Source organism: Chionomys nivalis, chromosome 21 (genome assembly GCF_950005125.1).
Source record: "Chionomys nivalis chromosome 21, mChiNiv1.1, whole genome shotgun sequence".
Taxonomy (NCBI): Eukaryota; Metazoa; Chordata; class Mammalia; order Rodentia; family Cricetidae; genus Chionomys; species Chionomys nivalis.
The window spans coordinates 38,260,670-38,282,226 of NC_080106.1; the positions used below are offsets into that span (position 1 = coordinate 38,260,670).

Genomic DNA, 21,557 nt, shown 5'->3' on the forward strand with positions numbered 1-21,557 from the left:
GACAGTCCCTCACTGCCTCCTGGCCCTCCCCCATTTCCGGGCTGGCATTCTAGGCAGAGGTGCACTTGATGGGCACCCCAGGGAGTGCAGCCCACCCTGCCACAGGGAGGAGCCCGGCCTGTGAAGACTAGCAAATCAAAGGCCAAGCTGAGGGAAAGACATTCCTAGGTCTGCGGGAATCCCCAGGCTCTTTGTTGTCCTCACCCTTGGACTTTCTGCCTGTGCTGTTCACCCCCTTCCCCAGGTCTGACTCTTTCAAGCACTTGGGGGAGACAGAGGAAAGGGTCCCAGACAGGCAGTTGTCTGTCTGCTGGGCTTTTGATCTAATTAGCCCAGAACCTCACTTTGACACAGGTTCGGGCTGTGATTTGTCAGCCGTTTAGGCCCCCACAAGCGGCTGGCGGCTCAGGGCCGCCTGACTGTGCACATATTTATGAACGCGGGTGCTGGGCGGAGCTGCCTCTGTGAATCAGAGGGGAGCAGCTGATGAATTGCTCGGCGCTCATGAAACGGAAAGTGACTGTCAGACATGATTTCTCTGATTTACAAGTTGCAGGAGCCTTCTTTGTCCTCTCACTGTTTGTATATGAGACAGCCCCAGCCCCGTTCACAGCCAAGCGGTGAAAGGCTCGCTCTGGAGTCAGAGCAGTCGCCATCGCTCAGCTCTGCTGCCGAGCCAGATTCCAGCCAAACAGGGGCAGAGGCCCAGCTGGGCGCCTCTCCTCAGGACGGCTTCCTGAGCCCGCTCTAGGTAGCCTGCGCATTGGGAGCTGCACACAGCAAGGCAGCATCCTTGCCCACAGGTGCTGGGACTGGGAAGTCTTGGATTCCAGAGCAGCGAGAGGCTGCTGCTCGTGGGTGAGGTGGGGTGGTGGGAGTGGGGCACGCACATGTGATCATCTTTGTATGATGCACAGAGCAACACCCCAATCTTAGCAAGTGACCTCATTCTCTGAACCTGTTTCTTCTTCCTGGAAATCCCATTTCCTAGTCAGCATACTGCTTCTGAGACTGCTGGTGTAAAAGGTCTGTAGAATCCTCTTGCCGCTGCCCCCTCACTCCTGCCGTCCACATTGCCTTAGGAAAGCCACACAGAGGGGGTGGTTCTCACCAGACTTGCATGCACTCATTCATCCATGCACCAGGCTCTGAGAAGCATTGTTGGTATAGTGGGGGAGGAGTGCAGGGCATGTTGGGGGGTCTTTAGAGGCAGCCCCCCACACTGGAAGTCATCTCTAATTACAATGAGTGTCTCCCATGGGAACTGGAGGAGGTGCGCGGGGCCTTTGTGGCAAGCGTGCTGAGCCTGCCCCATGTCCCCAAACTTGTCAATGAGTCTCTTTTCCACCAGTGTACAGGGAGGATCTGCTCGCATTTCTGCCGGGTGCACGTGGCCTAGTTGCTGGGGCTCTAGGGACACGACAAAAACCCGGCAGATTCCAGCCACTGGGCTATGTGGGGCAGGCCCACCTGCACATACGAGTGTGCAGTTCAGCTGTGGGGGTGCCCCGGGTGTGGGGGATGAGCCGGGCCAGGGGAATGAGAGCCTGCTGTCCCAGCATTCCTGCCAGGGCCTGGGGACCCAGGGACTCGCCAGGAGGCTCAGCCCATCTGTGTCTGTGGCTTGCCACCAGCAGAGCCCCTCTGCTACCTAATTCTTGCCTTGGAGGGCAAATCAGAGCACCTGGCACCTTTGGTGAGCCCAGTTCCCCCGGGGAGCCAAGGGAGGGCTGTGTCCTTGGCTGTCCCAGATTGCATTTTTGCCAGAACAGCCATGCCCAGCAGTATACACTGACTGAGCACTGGCTATGCTGTTTTATAAGAATTAACTCGTTAACTCACACCTTGGCTAGAAGAGGAAGGGTGGTCCTAAGAGAAGACACTGAGGCATAGTGAGTGAGCTGCAGAAGCCCATGTCTACTCTGGCTGGCATGATACTCAAGTAAGGGAGCCCATACCTCCTCTGACCACTGGGCTAAAAGCGTGGATCTCAGCTCAAGTCCAGCAAGTGACTCATTCCACTCTCTGGGCACCCTGGAGGGAAGGCTTGGGTGTTGAAGCAGTTCCCAGGTGGGAACATTTGTTCTGGGAGAAAGCAAAGGGAGGAGTCTGCCCATTCTTGTGACCCGCAGCGTGGGCAACTGTTTCCACAAGAGACCCTTGCTTGTTGCAACTTCTTCTAGGCTCGCACAAAGCTCCCTCACCCACCTTCCCCTCCTCTGTCCTCTCTGACCCTGTACTTCTAGAGTAACCCTCACACCAGCTTAGCAGCCGATGCGCCGTGGCCTCCAGCCCCACCGGAATGAGGGAAAGACGTCTCTTTCATTCTCCACTTCTAACCAGTTCCCGGCATATCACACACACACGATGAATATGCAGTTGAATTTTTAAAGACCTGGTTACTCCCTTCACCATCGAGTACCCAGTATGCCCCCCTTTCCATGGGATCTCAGAACTCAAGCTGTTGAACGTGGCTTGTGACCAGAGGAAACATGACCAACATTTCAGATATCTACATCTAAACCCAAACCCTGGCTGCTGCAAGAGTCAGGACTGGGCCATCTAAAGCTGAGATTTGATTTGTGTCTATGGTCCCTACACAGCTTCAATTCTGGTGATCAGAGATGCACTCGTGCAGGGTGACCTGCAGCTGGTGTAGGGTGTCCCGGGACTGGTGTGGAGTGTCCCGGGACTGGTGTGGAGTGTCCCGGGACTGGTGTGGAGTGTCCCGGGACTGGCAGTTATCCTGGGGCTGGTGTGGAGCATTATGGGCCATCGTGGGGCTGGTGCAGGGTGACATCCCAGGGCTGGTGCAGGGTGGTGTCCTGGGGCTGGTGTGGGGTGTCCCAGGACTGGTACAGGGTGTCTTGGCAGTGTCCTGGGGCTGGTGCCGTATGTTGGTGCCGGTTGCTCCTGTGTGAGCATCACTGAAGTTGTCACTTTCTCTTGCAGAGGAAGGCATTAACCACGAGTGTAAGCTGTGCAACCAGATGTTCGACTCCCCAGCCAAGCTCCTCTGCCACCTCATCGAGCACAGCTTTGAGGGCATGGGTGGTACTTTCAAGTGCCCCGTGTGCTTCACAGGTATGGCACCCACATGGGGATGACAAGAATGCATGGGAGTGCGGAGGAGCCTGCCCTGCGTCATGACTGGAGCCTAGCCTCTCAGCCCCCCTCTCTTTTGAACCCCGGATTACCTGCATACAAAGCTAACCCATAACCCACCTGTACCTTCCTCTTGGGCAGCTTGGGTGACACCTTTCCTGTCCCTCCTCCTGTTGTAGCTGAGTGACTGTTCCCTCCACTGCATCTCTGTTGCAGTTGGCCAGCCCTTTCCGGGTCCCTCGATGTTCCTTGGAGCCATGACCTCCACCCAGCATCAGTGGAGCTGCCCTATATACCCTCCACTTCCAGCCTTTGGGCCCCCTGTCCCAGCCAGGCTTCAGCCAAGCAGCTTGAGGGCAGCTTTGTTGGCCGTGTCTCCAGCCCCCAGGCTGGCTGCCAACCCCAGCAAGTGAGCGGCTGTCCCGGCCTGAGGCACATCTCGGGGGCTTTACTGGCCCCCTCCTGCTGCCCAGATGGCAGCCGGTGTGCACAGGGAGCTGGGCTCTTCTGGCCTCCCTGACATCTGTTGTCTACCACTGCGGGAAGCCCACCCCAGGGGGGTGCCTGGCAGGAGGCTATCTCTGAAGTGCTTTCGTCCCAGACACACAGCTGCTTTGGGTGACCTCCTGGGTGTGCCCAGGGCTGGGCTGCCATGGGGACTGCTGCCACTGGGAGGTGAAGAAGCCACTGCTATGACCTGCTTATGACATGCATGTGTATACACATGCCTGTGGGGTCCCATCGCCCTGGGACACCCTGGTCCTTCCCTCCCTCCTGCAACTCAGGATCCCCTGCCCATCTGTTAGCATCCCATGCAAGGACGCAGACAGTAACCCTGACAACAGGAACAGTGATTTGTGGGGTTGCCTAACTGCTTGCTACCAGGCACTGTGCTTTGCTGACCTAATTCCAATCTTCTCTCAGCAACCTGCTTGCAGTTGGACCTTGGGCAAGTCATTTCATATTCCTGGAGCCTGGGTTTCCTTCTCTGTCAGATGGGATAAGAGCAATGACTGCCTTGCAGGGCGAAGGCATTTGGCTGATAGAGGGTACATCCACCATCTTTAACCATGAACTACTTCATTCTTTTAAACACCTCGCCCATATTTGCCCATATGATCCTCCCAGATATCCGGTGAGGTGTTTACTACAGTTAACTCCAGTGTTTAAAGCAAGGTCCAGAGCCCAGAGAGCTTGATTTTTTTTCCCCCAAGGCTGCACAGCTACTAAGTGGCAAACTTAGTTTGTCATCGTCAAGGTCCCCTGATGGGTACTAACGCTCCCAGAAATACTCTTGGCTAAGCCTGGCTATGCCTGGGTGACCCCTGCTTGGGGAGAGGTGGTGGGACTGAGGCTGGAGCTGGCCTCTGACTGTCGTGTCTGTGTGTGCAGTCTTCGTCCAGGCCAACAAGCTTCAGCAGCATATCTTTGCCGTGCACGGACAGGAGGACAAAATCTACGACTGCTCGCAGTGCCCGCAGAAGTTTTTCTTCCAGACAGAGTTGCAGGTGAGTGTGGCAGCCTCTGCGTGCCAACGGCTGTGCTCCTGACTAGCTGGCATAGTGTGTGCCATACATACTCCCCCTGTGTATTCTTGGGGGAGCCTACAGAGGGAGGCTGAGCCCGGAGCAGGAGACTCCAACTCCTACCCATCATGTTCTCCTCTCAGATCATCTGATAATATTTGCCTGGGTTTGGCTTTGTGGTCTGTGTGGCTAATGCAGCCTGAATTCAGCTCTGCCCAGGCAATTGGAATATAATAAGAAGTAATGGATGTCTATTGGCTCCAGCTCAGAGGAAGGGCAATAAATACTAAGGCCAGTGTGGCCCTCAGGTGGCCACAAGGGTCTCCGCCAGCTTCCTTGATCCTCCAGAGTCTACCATAACCAAGGGATCCTCATGCAGGGCACCACTGGGTAGACACCTGCAGTCCTGCCCCTGAGTCCCATGGGCCTCCTTCTCTTCTTACTTGGTACTGATTTTTCTGAAGATCTGGATCTGGGTCCAGAACTTTCCGTCCCATTGGTTTCTCCAGGAAATTCTTATTAACATGGAAGAGCTCACGTGCCTACTAGAAACATCATTCATGCTCACACAAAAGTCACGCCTTGTAATAGCGTCGCTGTGACAGTTCCTCCCACCCATCGACACTGACAGAGCGTACACCGAGGGGTGGCAGACTCATACAGCTTAGCACTGCAGGCCCAGAAACTATACCCCCATCCCCTGGAACCAAGCCACATGGATGCTCAGAAATGCCGCCCGCTGGGGAGTCACTGCTCTCGGTAGCAATGGGGAGATCAGCTTGCAGCCGCAGCATCCTTGAGATCACAGTAGCCTGGAACAAAGGCTTACTTCCTTGTCATTTGTATGGCAGATCCAGGCAGAGTTCATGATATTTGGTGACCTGTGCCCACAGAGGGTCCATGCCCATCTATGTTTCCATAGTCACCATGCAGAGAGGGGAAAGAGGGAGGGAGGGAGACGTAACAAGAGCACCAGCTCTTCTGGCTTCCACTGGGAAGTGAAGCAATCAGCCTCTCCACACAAGTCACACCGTCACTCCGTGCTTGGCTTCCTGAGGGTGGAAAGGAGCATCACTGTCTGAATGCATAGGTCGGGAAGCTGAGGCTACCGAGGAAGCAGAAGGGAGCTGGCATGTGACAAGATCCCTAAAGATGCGCTTTGTGCTCACAGGTGCATCAGCCCCCAGGGCAACACTTACCTCACCCAGGGACCTCCCACCCACCCAGAGCAAGAGGCTGACTAGTCACCCAACACTTTCCTGGTTGTAGCAGTACTTGGTGCAGGGCAAGCTGGGCCTTCTTCGCAAGGCTTCGGCTCACCCCAACTGTTTAATTGTTGAAAATAGGTCCAGGAAGGGAAATAGGTGCAGAGGGGGCTTTGTCATTGGCTGGCTGAGTCCTGTGAGCTTGGCTCTAGCCGAGTGACCAGACCTTGGAGAGTGCTGGATTCTTTTCTTCTTGGCAAGCCCAATGCATCCATACATTCTTCTGTTGTTCCTGTGGCCTTCAGTTCCTCCCCAGTGTGAATGAGTTAGACATCCCGTTCAGAGAGCAGGCCGGGGAGGGCTCCAGTTCCAGGAGAGCATCATGAGTGGATGGATGCTCGGGTCTTTCTTGTTGTCCATTCCCTGAGCCTCTGTGCTGAGGATATTGAGGACCCAGAACCAGGGCCAGGGCTAGCAGTCAGTTCACGCTGGGCAGTCTGGGAAGCTGCCTTGCCACAGCTTTCACAAGCCTGTCCTACCCTATCTGCCTTACTGGTTGGCCCATCTATCAGAGTAGGCCAAGGTCCTCTGAGGGATGAAACTTTCTATAACCCAGCAAGACAGGCTTCCTAGAAACACCTTGGTCTGTACAAACCACTGTCCTTAGTACATAAAGTTACGATTGCTTTGCACTTTGCCTTTCTTACTCCTGGCTTTGTTCTCTTTCCTTGTTCCGGATACCATGAGGGGAACAACTGGTCTCTTCTTGTTGGCTTTAAGACGTCTCCCTGAGGGTCTGGGAGATGTGGTTCAGTGGGTAAAGAGCTTGCTGCATATGTGTGACACTCTGACTTGACAATTCCCCAAAGGCTTGTAAAGCTAGGTACTTAGCACACACCTGTAATCCGGCTGCTTCAACCGTGAGATGGGAGGTGGGGATGGGAAAATCCCTGGAAGCTCATGAGAGAGCTAGCCTGGTGTATGCAGCAATACACAACAAAGAGAGCCTCAGTGTGTTAGATGAGGATAGACACGCAGCTTTGTTGTCTGGCCTTTATGTGTGCACCACGACATGCATGTTCATTCTCTCTCTCTCTCTCTCTCTCTCTCTCTCTCTCTCTCTCTCTCTCTCTCTCTCTCTCTCTCTCTCTCTCTCTCTCACACACACACACACACACACACACAAATGTGTGTGTGAACGAGGGTATGGAAAGAGAGAGATATATAATAAATAAGTAAATAGAGAAATTTCTCCCTGAAAGAGAGGCTCCTTGTTCCTGTTTCTCTACCACGTCCGTGGCACCGTGGGTACTAGCTTGACTTCCTGAATGTACAGGTATTGGGAAACTAGGGTCATATACTGCACCTCACTTTCTCTCTGCCTAACCTTGGGCAAAGAACCAACCCAAGAATAACCAAGCCTGTGATTCTGGCTGTTCAGGAGGCTGAAACAGGAAGATAAAAAGTTCAAGGCCAGCCTGGGTAACTTTGACCGTGCCTTAAAATAAAAAGAATTATGTAGCTCAGCGGTAGAGTACCTTCCAGCCTGCCCAGGCCCTGGGACCCATCTCTAGCACTTCCAAAAGGGAAAAGCGGTCCCTAGAAGCCGCTGCTTCCCTGGTCACCCCGATAACCTTTGAATGGGATCCTCAAGTACAAGAACCTCACTAAATTATAGCCTTAACAACTCACTATTTTCTGCAATTAATTATTTTAATTACAGACCGTTTAAGTGGGAAGTGTAACAACACTAAATCTCTGCAAATAATGGCTTTCATTAAGTAACTCGAGTAGCAATTTTCTGGGTTTGAGGAGGGTGTTCATGCCCCACGGTTTCATTGCCGTTAACTGGAACTGGTCTGGATTGTCCTGTTTGTGTGAAGATGGCAAGGCTGAGGTGTCCCCTGGGTGTCCCCATGTAAGGGCTCGTGGGGCAACAGGTGGTGAGGCCAGCTAAGGTGCCTGCCTGCTGAGCCTCAACTGTGTGCCAAATGATGCTGAGTCCGGACGCTCTGCGGAGCCAGAGTCGGTGGGCGCAGGGACTGCGAGCTAAGAGCGCTCAAGAAGAAGATGCACGGTCTAGGGCTGAGCTTACCCAGGACTGGAATGTTCTGCTGTGGGGCTAGGAGGGTGCCAGTGCTGGGTACCTCCAGGCTTGTTCTTTCTGTGTCTGCCCCCGAAGAGTGGGTACATTCAAGGGACGCAGTTGCCAGAATGAGGGAGGTACAGGCCTTATTTACATCTGAGTTCAGCTTGCTCTGCTGAGATTTGTTCAGAGGAATTTGGATAAACTGTGTTTATGCATGGCTAGGAGCATGAGAGGGGACCAAGCTCATCTACGCGGTGTTTGTGTACGGAGGGCTCTGTGTGTACCCAGTTCCGGTTCTAGGGCTAAAGCTTCTGTGACAGAGAGCCATGTGTGCAAAGGGCCTGTGACCAGCCTGAGATAGGTGTCCAAGCAGAGCACAGCTGAAGCAAAGAGCAGGGCCTCATGGGCAGGGAGAAGGAGATGGAACACAGATCACAGCACCGTGTGTAGGATCATGGAGATTCGACTCTACTTCCATTGTGGTAGGAGCCTAAGCAGGAGAGAAGACTGCTGATCATCCTAAATCTAGATTTTGGAACTGTGTTTTGAGAAGACACCACTGAGAGAATGGGAAATCACAGGCAGGGAGGAAGCCTCGCCCATCACATATCTGCTAAAGGTTTGAGCAAACGTGTAGTGAACTCTAAAACTCAATTAAATGAGCCAAACCTTTTGACAGGCAGGCTTCCCAGAGAAGATGAATGTCATGTCGGTTGTGACAGGAAGAAGTAGAGAAAGCCACAGTATGATGCCGTCCACGGCACCAGGGTGGCTAAAGCCAGGCAAATAAAGAAAGCCGGGAGCTGGTCTGGGGCCTGGGTACTGGAGCTGGGGACTCTGGCAGCCTGCTGAGGGAATCCAACACGGTAGAGCCACAGGACAAAAAGAAAGTTACACCGACAGTGGCCATTCCTCAGAATCAACCCAGGACATTTGTCTAGAAAGAGGGAAACTGAGACCCCCCCCCCCACACACACACACACACATACACCGTACACTGGTAACTGAAACAGCTGTACTGGCAATGGCTCCACAGTGGACGCTCCCAACATTCACTCCTGGTGAGCAGGTGACACTTTTTGAACCGTGTCTGTGGATGTTGAAATAACCTGGAGGGATTTCTCATGCCAAGCAGGAGAGGTCAGACTCAAAAGGACCTGCCATGTGCATTCTGACATGACATTTTGGGAAAAGCAAAAATGTTTCAGTACAGAAAGCAGGCCAGTGTCAGTGCCTGCGGGTGGCCCAACAGCAGGAGAGAGCACGGACTTCCCTAACCACCCCCAGTCACACACAGCACGCCTGTGTGCTCAGGTCACATGCTGGGCATGGGGACCCAAGCTGGCCTCCGAGTTTCCAGGAAGCCTATTGTCCCTAAGTGTTCTACAACTCTGGAGAGAAGAGGCTTCCCAGCATGCTCTGGGACCCCAAGCTTTGGCAAAAGGCGTGATGTTTGATCATGGCTACTCCTGGTTTTCTCCTCTGGAGAGAGCTGAAACCTCAGCATGAATGAAACTGTAGCAATATAGGTGGCTTCTGCAAGCCAAGAGTAGGAGATGGCATTGGGTTCTTGGGGTCCTGTCTGCAGGAGCTCAATGTCACTTAAGCCACGGGACTCCACCTGCCTTGTCCTTTCCTTGTTCTTACCCGGTGGCCTGTGACTGTTGGCTTCCTTATCTGTACACTGGGGGTCCAGCCCTTCCTCACAGAAATGCTGGAAAGGCCCCTGGCACATGTGGGTACAGGAAGGAGCATGTGGTCCGTGACCTGACCATTGCTTTCTGAAGTTGCCTTTTAGGCAGTTTGAGGATCACATGGGTTTGTAAGGTCCCTTCCCCCTTGGAGTTTTATTTTCTGAGCTGGAACAAAGCAGGACTCTGAGAACTTCCATCTGAGGCAACCATGCTGGCCTGGATGCCGTGTGCAGCCGACAGCCATGTTGGGGCCGGGAGAGAAGCATTGCGATGAGAGGGGGAGGGCATGGCCCTAGGCCCCCCTGCCTCTGTTTCCTGTAACCCTGGCCTTTTCTCCGGCTCAGAAGGGCAGGATGGAGACTGATGAGGGAATAAGACACTTGGAAAATACCAGGGCTGTTGGCCTTGTGTTTTCAGCCGCAGGCCTCAGCAGATGAAGGCCTGGGGCCCTGTCGGCCCCTTGCCAGGGTAAGCCAACCTAAAGGAAGGGGCGACAGACTCTGCCTGCCCAGCCCAGCTGTCTGCACATCCCCTTGGGCACCTCTGTGCCCTCTAACAGAGCACAGATAGCGTGACCTTCCTCCTCCTCCAGGTTTCTCTGCCTTCTGCCTTCACTGGGATGCCTGAGCTAGTGCACTGCTACCTGGTCTCTGATGGTGGGCGTGTCCCTGAAACAGGGTGAGCAGCAGTAGTGGCAGCCCCTTGCTTCATTTCTGCTGTGACCCAACCCTGTTGCTAGCCGTTGCGATAGCCTGTCTCAGCACAGCCTCGAGAGGGTTACTCCATCTCCGTGTACAGAAGTGGAAACTGAGGCTCTGAGAGCTTTGGGGGTTTTGTCTGAGGTCACAGTAAGTGGCATAGCCCCCCCACAGAACCATATTGTCTTTGCCAGGGAGGCAAACAGAAACCCTCCAAAGTTTAAATAAATTGCCATTTATATGAGCTAATAGATTTAAATGAGGCCTGCAGTGCTGAACTATAAAAAGCCTTGTTGTCAGGGGACCCAGAAACTATTTTAGTAGTTGGGCCAAGCAGGTAGCACGAGTGGCGGTAACAAGGGAGGAAAAAGAAAGTGCTCCTGGGTGAGCCAGGTGGGAAAGCTGTGGGTGGGGCTGCCCTGCCGGGAGCCAGACCTGGCAGGAGCAGGCTGGAGAGGCCTTGCAGAGGAGCCGTGGATGGGTTCTGTTGAGGCGGGGCTGCAGAGAGGAGGGGATGGCTCTGGCCATGGTGGGTCCAGTGCCGGAGACCGCCTGCCTCCGAGTGCTGCTTTTCCAGCTTGTTGTGGTGTCCAGAGACTTGTGCGGAGCTATCACAGTGTGGGTGGAGCCCTACAGCTGTAACTTCTTTTTTTTTATTAATTAATTAATTTATTTAATTATTAAAGATTTCTGCCTCTTCCCCGCCACCACCTCCCATTCCCCCCCCCATCAAGTCTTCCTCCCTCCTCAGCCCAAAGAGCAATCAGGTTTCTCTGCCCTGTGGGAGGTCCAAGGACCACCCACCTCCATCCAGGTCTATTAAGGTGAGCATCCAAACTACCTAGGCTCCCACAAAGCCATTACGTGCAATAGGATCAAAAACCCATTGCCATTGTTCTTCAGTTCTCAGTAGTCCTCATTGTCCGCTATGTTCAGCGAGTCCGGTTTTGTCCCATGCTTTTTCAGACCCCGGCCAGCTGGCCTTGGTGAGTTCCCGATAGAACATCCCCATTGCCTCAGTGTGTGGGTGCACCCCTCGCGGTCCTGAGTTCCTTGCTCGTGCTCTCTCTCCTTCTGCTCCTCCTTTGGATTCTGAGACTTCAGTCCAGTGCTTTCAAGACAACATTAAGATACCATCTTACACCTGTCAGAATGGCTAAAATTAAAAATACCAATGATAGCCTCTGCTGGAGAGGTTGTGGAGAAAGGGGCACACTCATCCATTGCTGGTGGGAATGCAAACTTGTGCAACCACTTTGGAAAGCAGTGTGGCGGTTTCTCAGGAAAGTCGGGTTCAACCTACCTCTCGACCCAGCAATACCACTATTGGGAATATACCCAAGAGATGCCCTAACATACAACAAAAGTATATGCTCAACTATGTTCATAGCAGCATTGTTTGTAATTGCCAGAACCTGGAAACAACCTAGATGCCCTTCAATGGAAGAATGGATGAAGAAAGTATGGAATATATACATATTAGAGTACTACTCAGCAGTAAAAAACAATGACTTCTTGAATTTTGCATACAAATGGACGGAAATTGAAAACACTATCCTGAGTGAGTTAAGCCAGACCCAAAAAGAGGAACATGGGATGTACTCACTCATATTTGGTTTCTAGCCATAAATAAAGGACATTGAGGCTATAATTCATGATTCTAGAGAAGCTAAATAAGAAGGTGAACCAAAAGAAAAACATATAAGCATCCTCCTGAATATTAACCTTCATCAGGCGATGAAAGAAGACAGAGACAGAGACCAACTTCTTTTTATTCCAAAGTCGTGCTCTGGCATTTCTGAGCCAGTGGGGACAGCCTGCCCGGGTACTTGCAAGTTCATGACATGTGCACTCATGTGAGAGCTTGCACATGTGTGTGCACCACTCCCCCCCCCACATGGTCACATGGGTATTTACACACATACATATCTCTCCTTGGTGGGCTGGGCAGGGGGAAGGACCTATGGGCCTGCTCCATGTCCTGGCCTCTTGATGCCCTCAGTGACAAAGCCAGGGGCTGTAGGAAGTGATTCGGAGCTGGCCCGCGGCGGCCAAGCGGCCAGCACAGCGCGGAGCGGGCCTGTTTAAAGGATTAGCTCACGCTGTTTGCTTGTGTGTGCCTAATCATGCCGCTTCTAGCGAAATGATTACAATTGATTAAAAGCAGAGCTGGTGCTCTAACAAGCAACCCGGAGCAGTCTGATGGCGAGAGCCCGGTCCTGCCACGCTGGATCCTGGTGCCCAGCCAGGGGGAGGCGTCTGTGAGCCAGGGGTGTGGCCTGAGTTCTGCTGGGACCCTTCTTGCCCAGTCTCCTCACCCATTTCCATTATTCATTTATCATACTCTCATGACCTGGTGACAGTTTAGTGGCCTCAGATGAAGCTGGGACACAGACAGGGACCTCATCCACACAGGTAACATTCTGTACAGTAAGCCAGTAAATTCATGAGTTGTGTTGTGATGGAGGTAGTGTAGAGGGGTGTGTGTGTGTGTGTGCACAGGAAAAGTTAAGGATGAACAACTGGATTGGATGGTCAAGAAAGGCTAGCATTTCATCTAAGACCTGAAGTCGAGAAAGCAAGTGTGAGGCATCTGCCCATCTTCCCAACAGAACATCCTTTCTTCTGCTTCGACCCTGCCTAAGTGGCCCCATCTCTGGGATGCTCTCCCTCATCTTCCCTCTGACTTTTTCAGTCTTTGGTTTAGCTCTAGATTCTTTTACCAATATGAGTTAGAAATAACATGTATATTCCTGGTTTCCCATGCAAATGTGAGATTTTGGAGGATGAAGACTTCTGCCATCCATCATTCACCTACCCACCCACCCATCCTCCCTCCAGACCTCTCTCCCTCCCTCCACCCACCTACCCATATACTTATCCACCAACTACACACCCATCTAGCCAATCATTCGTTGTCAGATCCATCCATCCATCCATCCATCCATCCATCCATCCATCCATCCATCCACTCACCCTCCTTCCACCCATCCATCCATCATCCATCATCTATCCATCCATTCATCATCCATCCATCAATCCATCCATCATCTATCCATCTATCCATCCATTCATCATCCATCCATCAATTCATCCACCCATCAATCCATCCATCATCCATCCATTCATCCATCATCCACCCATCCATCCATCATCCATCCATCCATCATTCATCCATCATCCATCCATCCATCATCCACCCATCCATCCATCATCCATCCATCCATCATTTATCCATCATCCATCCATCCATCCACCCACCCAACCACCTACCTATCTTCTTACCCATCTCCTCCATATCCATTCATCAACTCATCTTACCCACCTATCACATACTCATTTATTCACCTACTGTCCATCCACCCACCCTACTCACCCACCCATTCACTAGCCTGTCTACCCACCCACCACATATTTACCCACCCCCACCCATCCATCCATAGGTCCTTCCATCCATCCACAGATCCTTCCTCCCGTCCATCCATTCACCCTCTGGACCACTCATTCACCCACACCCCCCCCCCATCCACCTGCACAACCACCCATCATCTTCTCATCCCTCCCTGCCTTTTCCCACCATATATTTTGCTATAGGTTTTGAACACTTGGAAAGTAGGAAGGAGAACACAAGCAGAAAAAGAACAAATAAAAAGGAAAGAAAAAAAAAAGGAAGGCTACAGTCTGCAGAGGCTGAGCCCACTCTCAGAGCCCCTGGTCTTGATAAGATGGGTAACGGAGGAGCCACTTTCCTTGCTTTTTTGTGCTGCTGCTGTCAGATCCAGCCAGATAATTATAACTAATAATAATTAAAAAGTGAAAGTGCTGTAGGCATATGCTTAGCGTTTGACTCGTTAGCTGCACTTTCTCTGACTAGCATGCCTTCTTCTGTTCTGCTTTAAAAATGGCCTGGCCCGGGGCACCTTACCACTGGAGGGAGAACAGAGCTTGGCCTTGGGGGGACTGGGATGGGGACACCCCCGTGACTCCCGGGAGTTTGAATCTGTTGCTGGCCCTGGAGTTGGTCACTCAGGAGGCCAGGAGGCCTGGAGCCACCCTTCTCTGAGGCTTCTCTGAGGCTTCACAGGCATGTCGCCCCTCTGACCAAAGGGGTTCATCCTTCTGCTTGAGTTTTTAGGGGTAAAGGTTTTCAAAAGCTAGGACTCTTGTGATTAGTGGTACTAGTGACTTGCCAGGGAGGTTGCTGTGTTCCCATTAGGGCAACAAGAACCCAGCACAGCTCATATCTGCCCACCCTTGTAGCCCAGGCTGTCTTTGAATCCCAGCCCTGCTACCAAGCAACTGTGTGATCTCGGAGCCTCAGGAGCCCAGAGATTAGAGTTTCTTCCCCATGGAGTTTGGATGGTCTGAAGGTATCATTGCCTCCAGCATCAAGTCTACAGGCATTGGCCAGTGTTACCACCATCAACATCGTCCCAGGCATTGGTCTGGGTGCTGAGAACTTCTTAATTCAGGTAGTCAGTGGTACACGCATGTGCTCAGTGTGACCACACTGTTTGATGAGCATCTATTGTGTGCCACGTGTGTGTGTGTGTGTGTGTGTGTGTGTGTGCAGGCGACGGAGACACACAAAGGCCTATAGCTGTGCACTTGCTGCACGGAGGGCACAGTGCACTAGTAGGATCGGGCCTTTCTTGCTTGCTGAGTGAAGAATGAGCGATCATACAGGATTGCCCCCACTGACTCAGCCCCATCGGACAAAGCTGCTCAGCTCTAATCTAAAAAGATGACATCTAAAATTCTATATTACTTTTGTGAGTGCTCTAAAATTTTAGTATTTTTGTGAGCCAACATGATGTCACAAGTATAAAATTCCACACCATGATACCATGTTTTAGGCTAAAAATTACTTTAAATTTAGATAAAATTTCCTTCAATATATATATACAAAATACAAATGAATTCTGTGTGTAGACTCGAGTCCCATCTACGAGGTGTACATTATACATATGCAGATACTCCAAATTAAAATACTCCGAAATGTGAAATGTTTCTCGTGTCAAGCATTTTGAATAAGAGATCTCCAAAAACCCAAAATAAACTGATCAATTAGTCAATCAATAATCAAACAATTGAAGTCGCACAGTGCTTTCTAGGACACTTTGGGCCTAGACCATGTCTCTGCTTACTGTAGGTTTACCATTTGCTTTGCTTAGCCAGTGTCTGATGTCCATGGGCACAAGGCCTCTCTGTCCACAGTAGAGTGTCACCTCATCACTGACCACAGTTACCATCACTGGGGTCAGCTAAGTGTCCTGAGGAACTATGTGTGGCAATGTTGGGGTCTATATGCAGAGGAACACCAATCCCATCTTTAGGGACCCTAGGGCATGGGTCTGTGTGTCTATGACCTAGTGGAGTGTGTGTATTGGCTGATATTCTAAGGCTAGCCCCTTCCAAGGGCCAGCCCTCCCCAGGGTTGCTCTCTGGACCTCCTTGTCAGAGAGTTCACTCTAAGGCTGTGTGAAGTGAGCTAGAGTCCTCGGGATGCTGGGATAGATGGCAGCCTTGTTTCTCATGGAGGTCTGTTATAAGGGTGAGGCCAGAACCAAGCGTGGTCACTGGGGCATGAGACTGCAGCTGCTCCAGCAGTCTGGGTGTGTAAGGACTTGTGACAGTCACAGAGTGAGTGAAGACCGGCTCTGCTGAGATGTCTTCTGGGCCCCAGGATTTGGTCCAGCTGAACAATGAACCATGATGAGGCCCATGTGGGGACTGGGGGCCTCCCCAGAGGCTCAGCTTTGAGCTGAGATGGCATTTAGAGTGGGTCTCGGGCTGCCTGTTGGAGCTGCCATTCATGCCCGGGGGCTGGGGCCAACCAACTTTCTGGGGGCACCATGCCATCGTGACAGATGGGCATGGGGGACTGCCAGGAGCCTTGAGCCTGGGACCATTGTGTATGCTTCGAGCCTAGCCCCTTGCCGGCGCCGTTTTAGGCAGAACCAAATGCCTTCAGTTTCTTAGTAACAATGACAATACCAGTGGCAGTGGGTGACATGTCGCTTCAGTGCTCACAGAGAGTTGCACACGACAAAGCTTTGCCTCACGTGGATAGAGACAGGGTATTTAGTATACAGGAAGGACACAGACAGGACACAGTTGTGAGGCTCTGACGCTTCTGGTCACTGGGACCTGGGGTCCTGAGATCAGATCCCAGGGGGGACATGATAAAGGGGGCATTATTGGGGAGACAATGGTGGTTAGTGTTGCCACCTCACTTTCTCTCTGTCGAGATCGGCTGCTGCTATGTAGCCAAGATACACCACAAACTTCCATGTTCCCGCCTCGGCCTCCTGAGTGCTGGCTGGGCTCTCACTTTTGATATGGTCACAATCAAGGACACCAGTGGAGTGATGCCAGGCGTACCCTTGTCAGTGGCAGAGTTGAGCTCACAGTCCTGGTGGTATGAGAAATAGTAAGGATATCAGAAACACCCCCGTGTCATGCTGCGTGGAGACCCTTCAGCCACCGTCTCCCGCAGCACCGTCTTAGTGTAGCCAGCGGAAGGCTGAGACGTGGGTGAGCAGCAGTGGAGACAGAAACCTAGGCAGCCGGGCTCCTAGGCGTGCTGGTGTGCATTGCTGCAGTACTCTGGATAGACTTCGTGTGCCTAGGCCTCTCCTGCTCAGACCACCTCTTCTTGAAAGTGTGGCTGGCCACTTCCTGCTAGGAGACTGGGCTCTGTGTGGTAGGGGCCCTGGCCCCCCCATTGACGAGTCTGCCGGAGACCGGGGTGGGTCTTGGTGGAAGCTTAGATTGTACTCATTGGTGCAGCAGGAACAATTACTAATGACATTTAGAAAGAAATTAATGATGAGAAATGCAAGTTGGCATTTCAGTAGCAGCAGTCAGCGGCCCCGTGAACACTCGACGGAGCGGAGGGCGGGGGTTGGGGGGGGACAAGAAATTAATTTTGCTGTGTCAATAGTGAGCCGGCTGTACTCACTCTGCCGCTGAAGTTTACACAGAATCAAGCCGGCTGGCCAGGGTGGGTCCAGGCCTGCGCTGGGTGACAGTTTCCTTTTGGTGTGGCTTTAGGTGGCATCCCGGGGACGACAGGAGAGACAGTGAGAGACAGGGCCACCTCTGGCCAGCAGAAAGACTGAGGGAAAGCCTCAGTTTCTTCATCAGAGAAAAGGGAGATGCCGGAAAAGTGATGTCAATGTGTGAAGAGCAGCCCAGGGGCTCATATGTGGTAGCCAGGACACAGACGTGTTCAAGGGCATGGAGCTGGGTTGCCTTTGGGTTCACTGTGATACATTTTAGCACGGCACTGGTGGGGACTGCGGGGGGGGGGGGGGGAGGCAGAGGAGGAAGTACGGCTCTAAGTTGATCTGGGACAGGGTGTGGTGTTCCTGGTGGGGTAGGGAGCATGCCTTATCTCGAAAACCCCCTCCAGTCTCCTCTCACACAGGAGTAGACCATAACAGCAAACACCGCACAGAGCAGAAGGTAAACCTCCTGGCTTGGAGGTTGTGGGAACTAAATAATTATTTCTGTCTTTCAAACAGGATGGTTTCCCGTAGTTAGCATCCCAATGTTATTTTGTGTTTATCAAGTGCCAGACGCAGTTCTCGGCACTTTTGAACATTAAACGCCTAGTCCTCACGATGCCTCTATTAATATAAGAAAACCAAGACACACAGAGGTGATTCACTGCCCCAAGGCCACAGAGCTGGTTAGTGCTAGCCCCAGGCCACCACCCAAGACCCTGTTTTTTTCACCACACCAAACACAAAAACTGGGTTTCTAGGCTATTTATTTATTTATTTATTTATTTTTATTAAATTTATTTTTTTATTAAAAATTTCCGCCACTCCCCACTCCCCACGCCCCACTCCCCTCCCCCGCCCCACTCCCCTCCCCCTCCCTCTCCAGTTCAAAGAGCAGTCAGAGTTCCCTGCCCCATGGGCAGTCCAAGGTCCTTCCCCCTCCATCCAGGTCTAGGAAGGTGAGCATCCAAACAGGCTAGGCTTCCACAAAGTCTTGGCTATTTATTTATTTATTTATTTATTTATTTATTTATTTATCTGCTTTGGTATTTGGTTTTACCAATGTTCTAGTCCTCCCTGGCAGCGGTCAGCTACCCCATGTGACACATCGTGTTCTGTGTGCCGTTTCAGGGTTTATGTGTATTTCCTCTAACCCTCCTAATGGGACTGTGAGGTAGATGTAGTTAGCCCCGCCCCCTTTCAGATGTGTAAGTGAGGACTTAAATGAAGTCTTCCTAGAGCCTAGGATCGCAGAAGTAGTGACTGACCAAAGCCAGGCTTGAACTCCAAAGCCACCTCCAACCTGTTCATTCATCCGGGCACTCTCTGGCTCCTGCCATTCAGGCTTTCACCACCCACCCTCCCACTCACTTGCCCACCCCTCCACCCACAAGATGTCTGTCCATCCAGCAAATACACACATATCTACCCACCTATCAATAATGAGGTATAGATGTTAACTTTTATTTACGATTTGTTTTTAATTATGTGGTGTGTATCTGTATCTCCGCGTGGGTAGGGGCACAAGTGCAGGTGCCCAAAGCTAGAGGGGTCAGATTCTCCTGAAGCTAAAGTTATAGATGATTACGACCTGCTCAGCAGAGGTGCTGGGAACTGAACCTGGGTCCTCTGCAAGAGCAGTGAGTGCTCTTTACAATGGAGCCATCTCTCCGGTTCCCACATATACAGCTTTTAGAGTGTCTTCCTTTTATGCTCTTTTTTTTTAATAAAAAAGATTAATTTATTTTAATTTTATGTGTTTATTTTCTCTCCATGTGTTGTGCATTCAGTGCTAGAGGAAGCTGGAAGAGGGTGTCGGATCCCCTGGAGTAGATGGTTGTGAGCCACCACGTGGGTACTGGGAAGCGGCCCTAGGTCTCCTGCAAGAGCAACAAATGCTTGTAACCACTGCACCATCTCTCCAGCGCCCTCTTCGACTCATATGCTCTTAATGTCACATTCCCCCTTGAAACTGCCTGTGCGCATGCGCACGTCCTGCTTCGGTTCACCGCGTGGGATGGAATAGACCAGGAGTGCAGATGACCGTAGGTTTGCCTCACGGAACCAGTGAGTTCTGCCATGTAGAAGGGAAGCATCGGGCAGACCCACTTGGTGTTGGTAGGGCAGGTATGTTGACGGAGACGCTATTGCCAGCTGAGCCACAGTCTCTGGAAGCAACATCCCAGAAATAGGGAGATCACCCTGTGCCCTTCGATTTGTGGTGTGTGACTCCCTCGGGATTGGCACGGGTACACACCTACGCGTTCCATGAGGACTGTGGCGATCGTTAGCTGTAATGGGTCTCAGCTGCAGTGTGGATCAGTGGTGCATGCCACGATTCATCAAAGTAAATTAGGTCCATCTTCGAGACTTCTGCCCCTGCAGCCTGGGGGACTGTGGGCAAGGGGCAGAGCCGTGTGGTCGCCAGAAGCCGTTTGTGGATGCTGGGCGTGAGGGCAGCCACCCTCAGAATATCTGCTGGGACGGTTCTTTGTTGGCAAGAATAATTTTCCAGAAAATTGGAAGATGCGGTGAAGTCTTCTTTTTAGCGGGAATTTGGAAGAAAGCGGAAATAGAACTGGATCGAAGTTTTCATTATCATTTACAAAACCTAAAAGCACCTGTGCAGTTCAGGGACCTGAACATACGTGTTCAGTATAATTAGTGACCGTGTGACCTAGATTTTCCAGGACAGCCCTCATTTTCAGGTCTTACATCCCACTACTGGCTAGTTGCCCTGTTTTTTTTGGTTTGTGAGGAAGGATGATTCTGTGTGGACATAGTAAAAACCTGCCAAGGGTGGAAAATGGGCCAAGAGGAAACGGCCCTCCCTCTCCAGGTCGTTCCTATGTTTTTTTTTTTTAAAGTGGGTGGGCCGTATGCTTGTCTCTTGTTTCCTCTCCAGTGCCAGGAAAATGCAGACACCTCCTTCAGCAAGTTCACGTCCTCTGGAACAGGGAATAGGACTTTAGTCAGCGGGCCTTGGGTCTCTCTGGGTTCTGTGCCCATGATCTCCTGGCTCAGAGAGCCACACCACTGATTCGATGGTCAGTTCTGCTGTTGTGGAGGAAAGCCTTCTGCAGCATGGTCTTGGAGATTCCTTCCAGGCAATGCCAGCAACTGCTGACAGGGGGCGTGGTGTCCCTGGATGCTGCAGCTTCGGTCCACAGCCCAGGGTGTCACAGTCTACTATGTCCTGCATCCTCTGAGGATGCAGATATGAGATGGCCTCACAGGAATGGTCTTGAGTTTCCGCCCTTGGTGAAGACTACACACCTGTCCCTTGCTTGTCCTACCTGCTTGGTTTTCAGCTGTGGTAAATTCATGCACCATGAAGCTCTATTCTGGTGTACAGCTCTGGCATCGAGAGGCATGCACTACCATGCAAACTTCACCGTCTCCATCCCCAGAACTTGTCTTCCCAGCCTGAAACCCTGCCCTTTTTCTCAGCCTCTGGAAGCCGCCACTTGCTGTCCTGTGAGTTGGGCTAACTCAGGACCCCAAACAAGAAGATTCCAGCAGTATGCATTTTTCTGTGACTAGCTGATTTTGCCTAGTGTAATGTCTCCAAACGATCCTGGCCACTTTTTAAGACCACTGCCCAGCGTGTTCTGGATGGGGGAGTTGCCGCTTCCACATGTTAGCTGCCAACGCTCTGCTACATGGCTTGCAGGCTGACCTCACGACAGCCGTGGAGGCAGCACCAGGCAGGGCCAGTGAGCAACTGAAACCATCCCTATCATTTCCAAATTTCTGACAAAGCCTGCAGATGTGGCCTTACCGGCCCAGGTATCCCCACAGTGGCCTCACGTGGGGCTGAACTATGCATCTTTCTTACCGAGCTTGAACTCTCGAGGCTGACACAGACCCACTGGCCCCATTGCTTTGCACAGCCCTGGACCCACTCATTTTCAGCACCACACGCCTTACATTGGAGGCCTCCTGCAGAGCCCAGTCAGTGCGACTGGAACAGCTCTTCTAGGATCTATCCCTAGCATCAGCACTTCCTGAGTTTAGTCCCCCCAACTACCTCTAGGTTACTTAGACTGTGCCTGTGTACCCCATGTATGCATATGCCCCATGGCACGTGTACACTTTGACTCCAGTTAGTGACAGGTTAGCCTCCGGCTTACTCTTGGTCCTCACATCTCCTGCAGGGTGTATTGTTCCTGTTTAGGGCTCCCATTAACTTAAAAAGTATATTGTTCTTGTTTTGGGGCTCGCATTAAC

The 21,557-nt window shown here is 51.9% G+C and overlaps 1 protein-coding gene across 2 annotated transcripts in view; it reads left to right on the forward strand.

Annotated features, from left to right (window-relative positions):
• The window catches only part of Znf423 (zinc finger protein 423), a 300,145-nt gene that overhangs the window by 270,434 nt on the left and 8,154 nt on the right, over nt 1-21,557 (forward strand). For both annotated transcript variants that reach the window (XM_057754120.1, XM_057754121.1), the window contains exons 6-7: nt 2,953-3,084; nt 4,498-4,613. In XM_057754120.1, the coding sequence (XP_057610103.1) occupies nt 2,953-3,084; nt 4,498-4,613 (248 nt within the window). The remainder of the gene's footprint in view (nt 1-2,952; nt 3,085-4,497; nt 4,614-21,557) is intronic.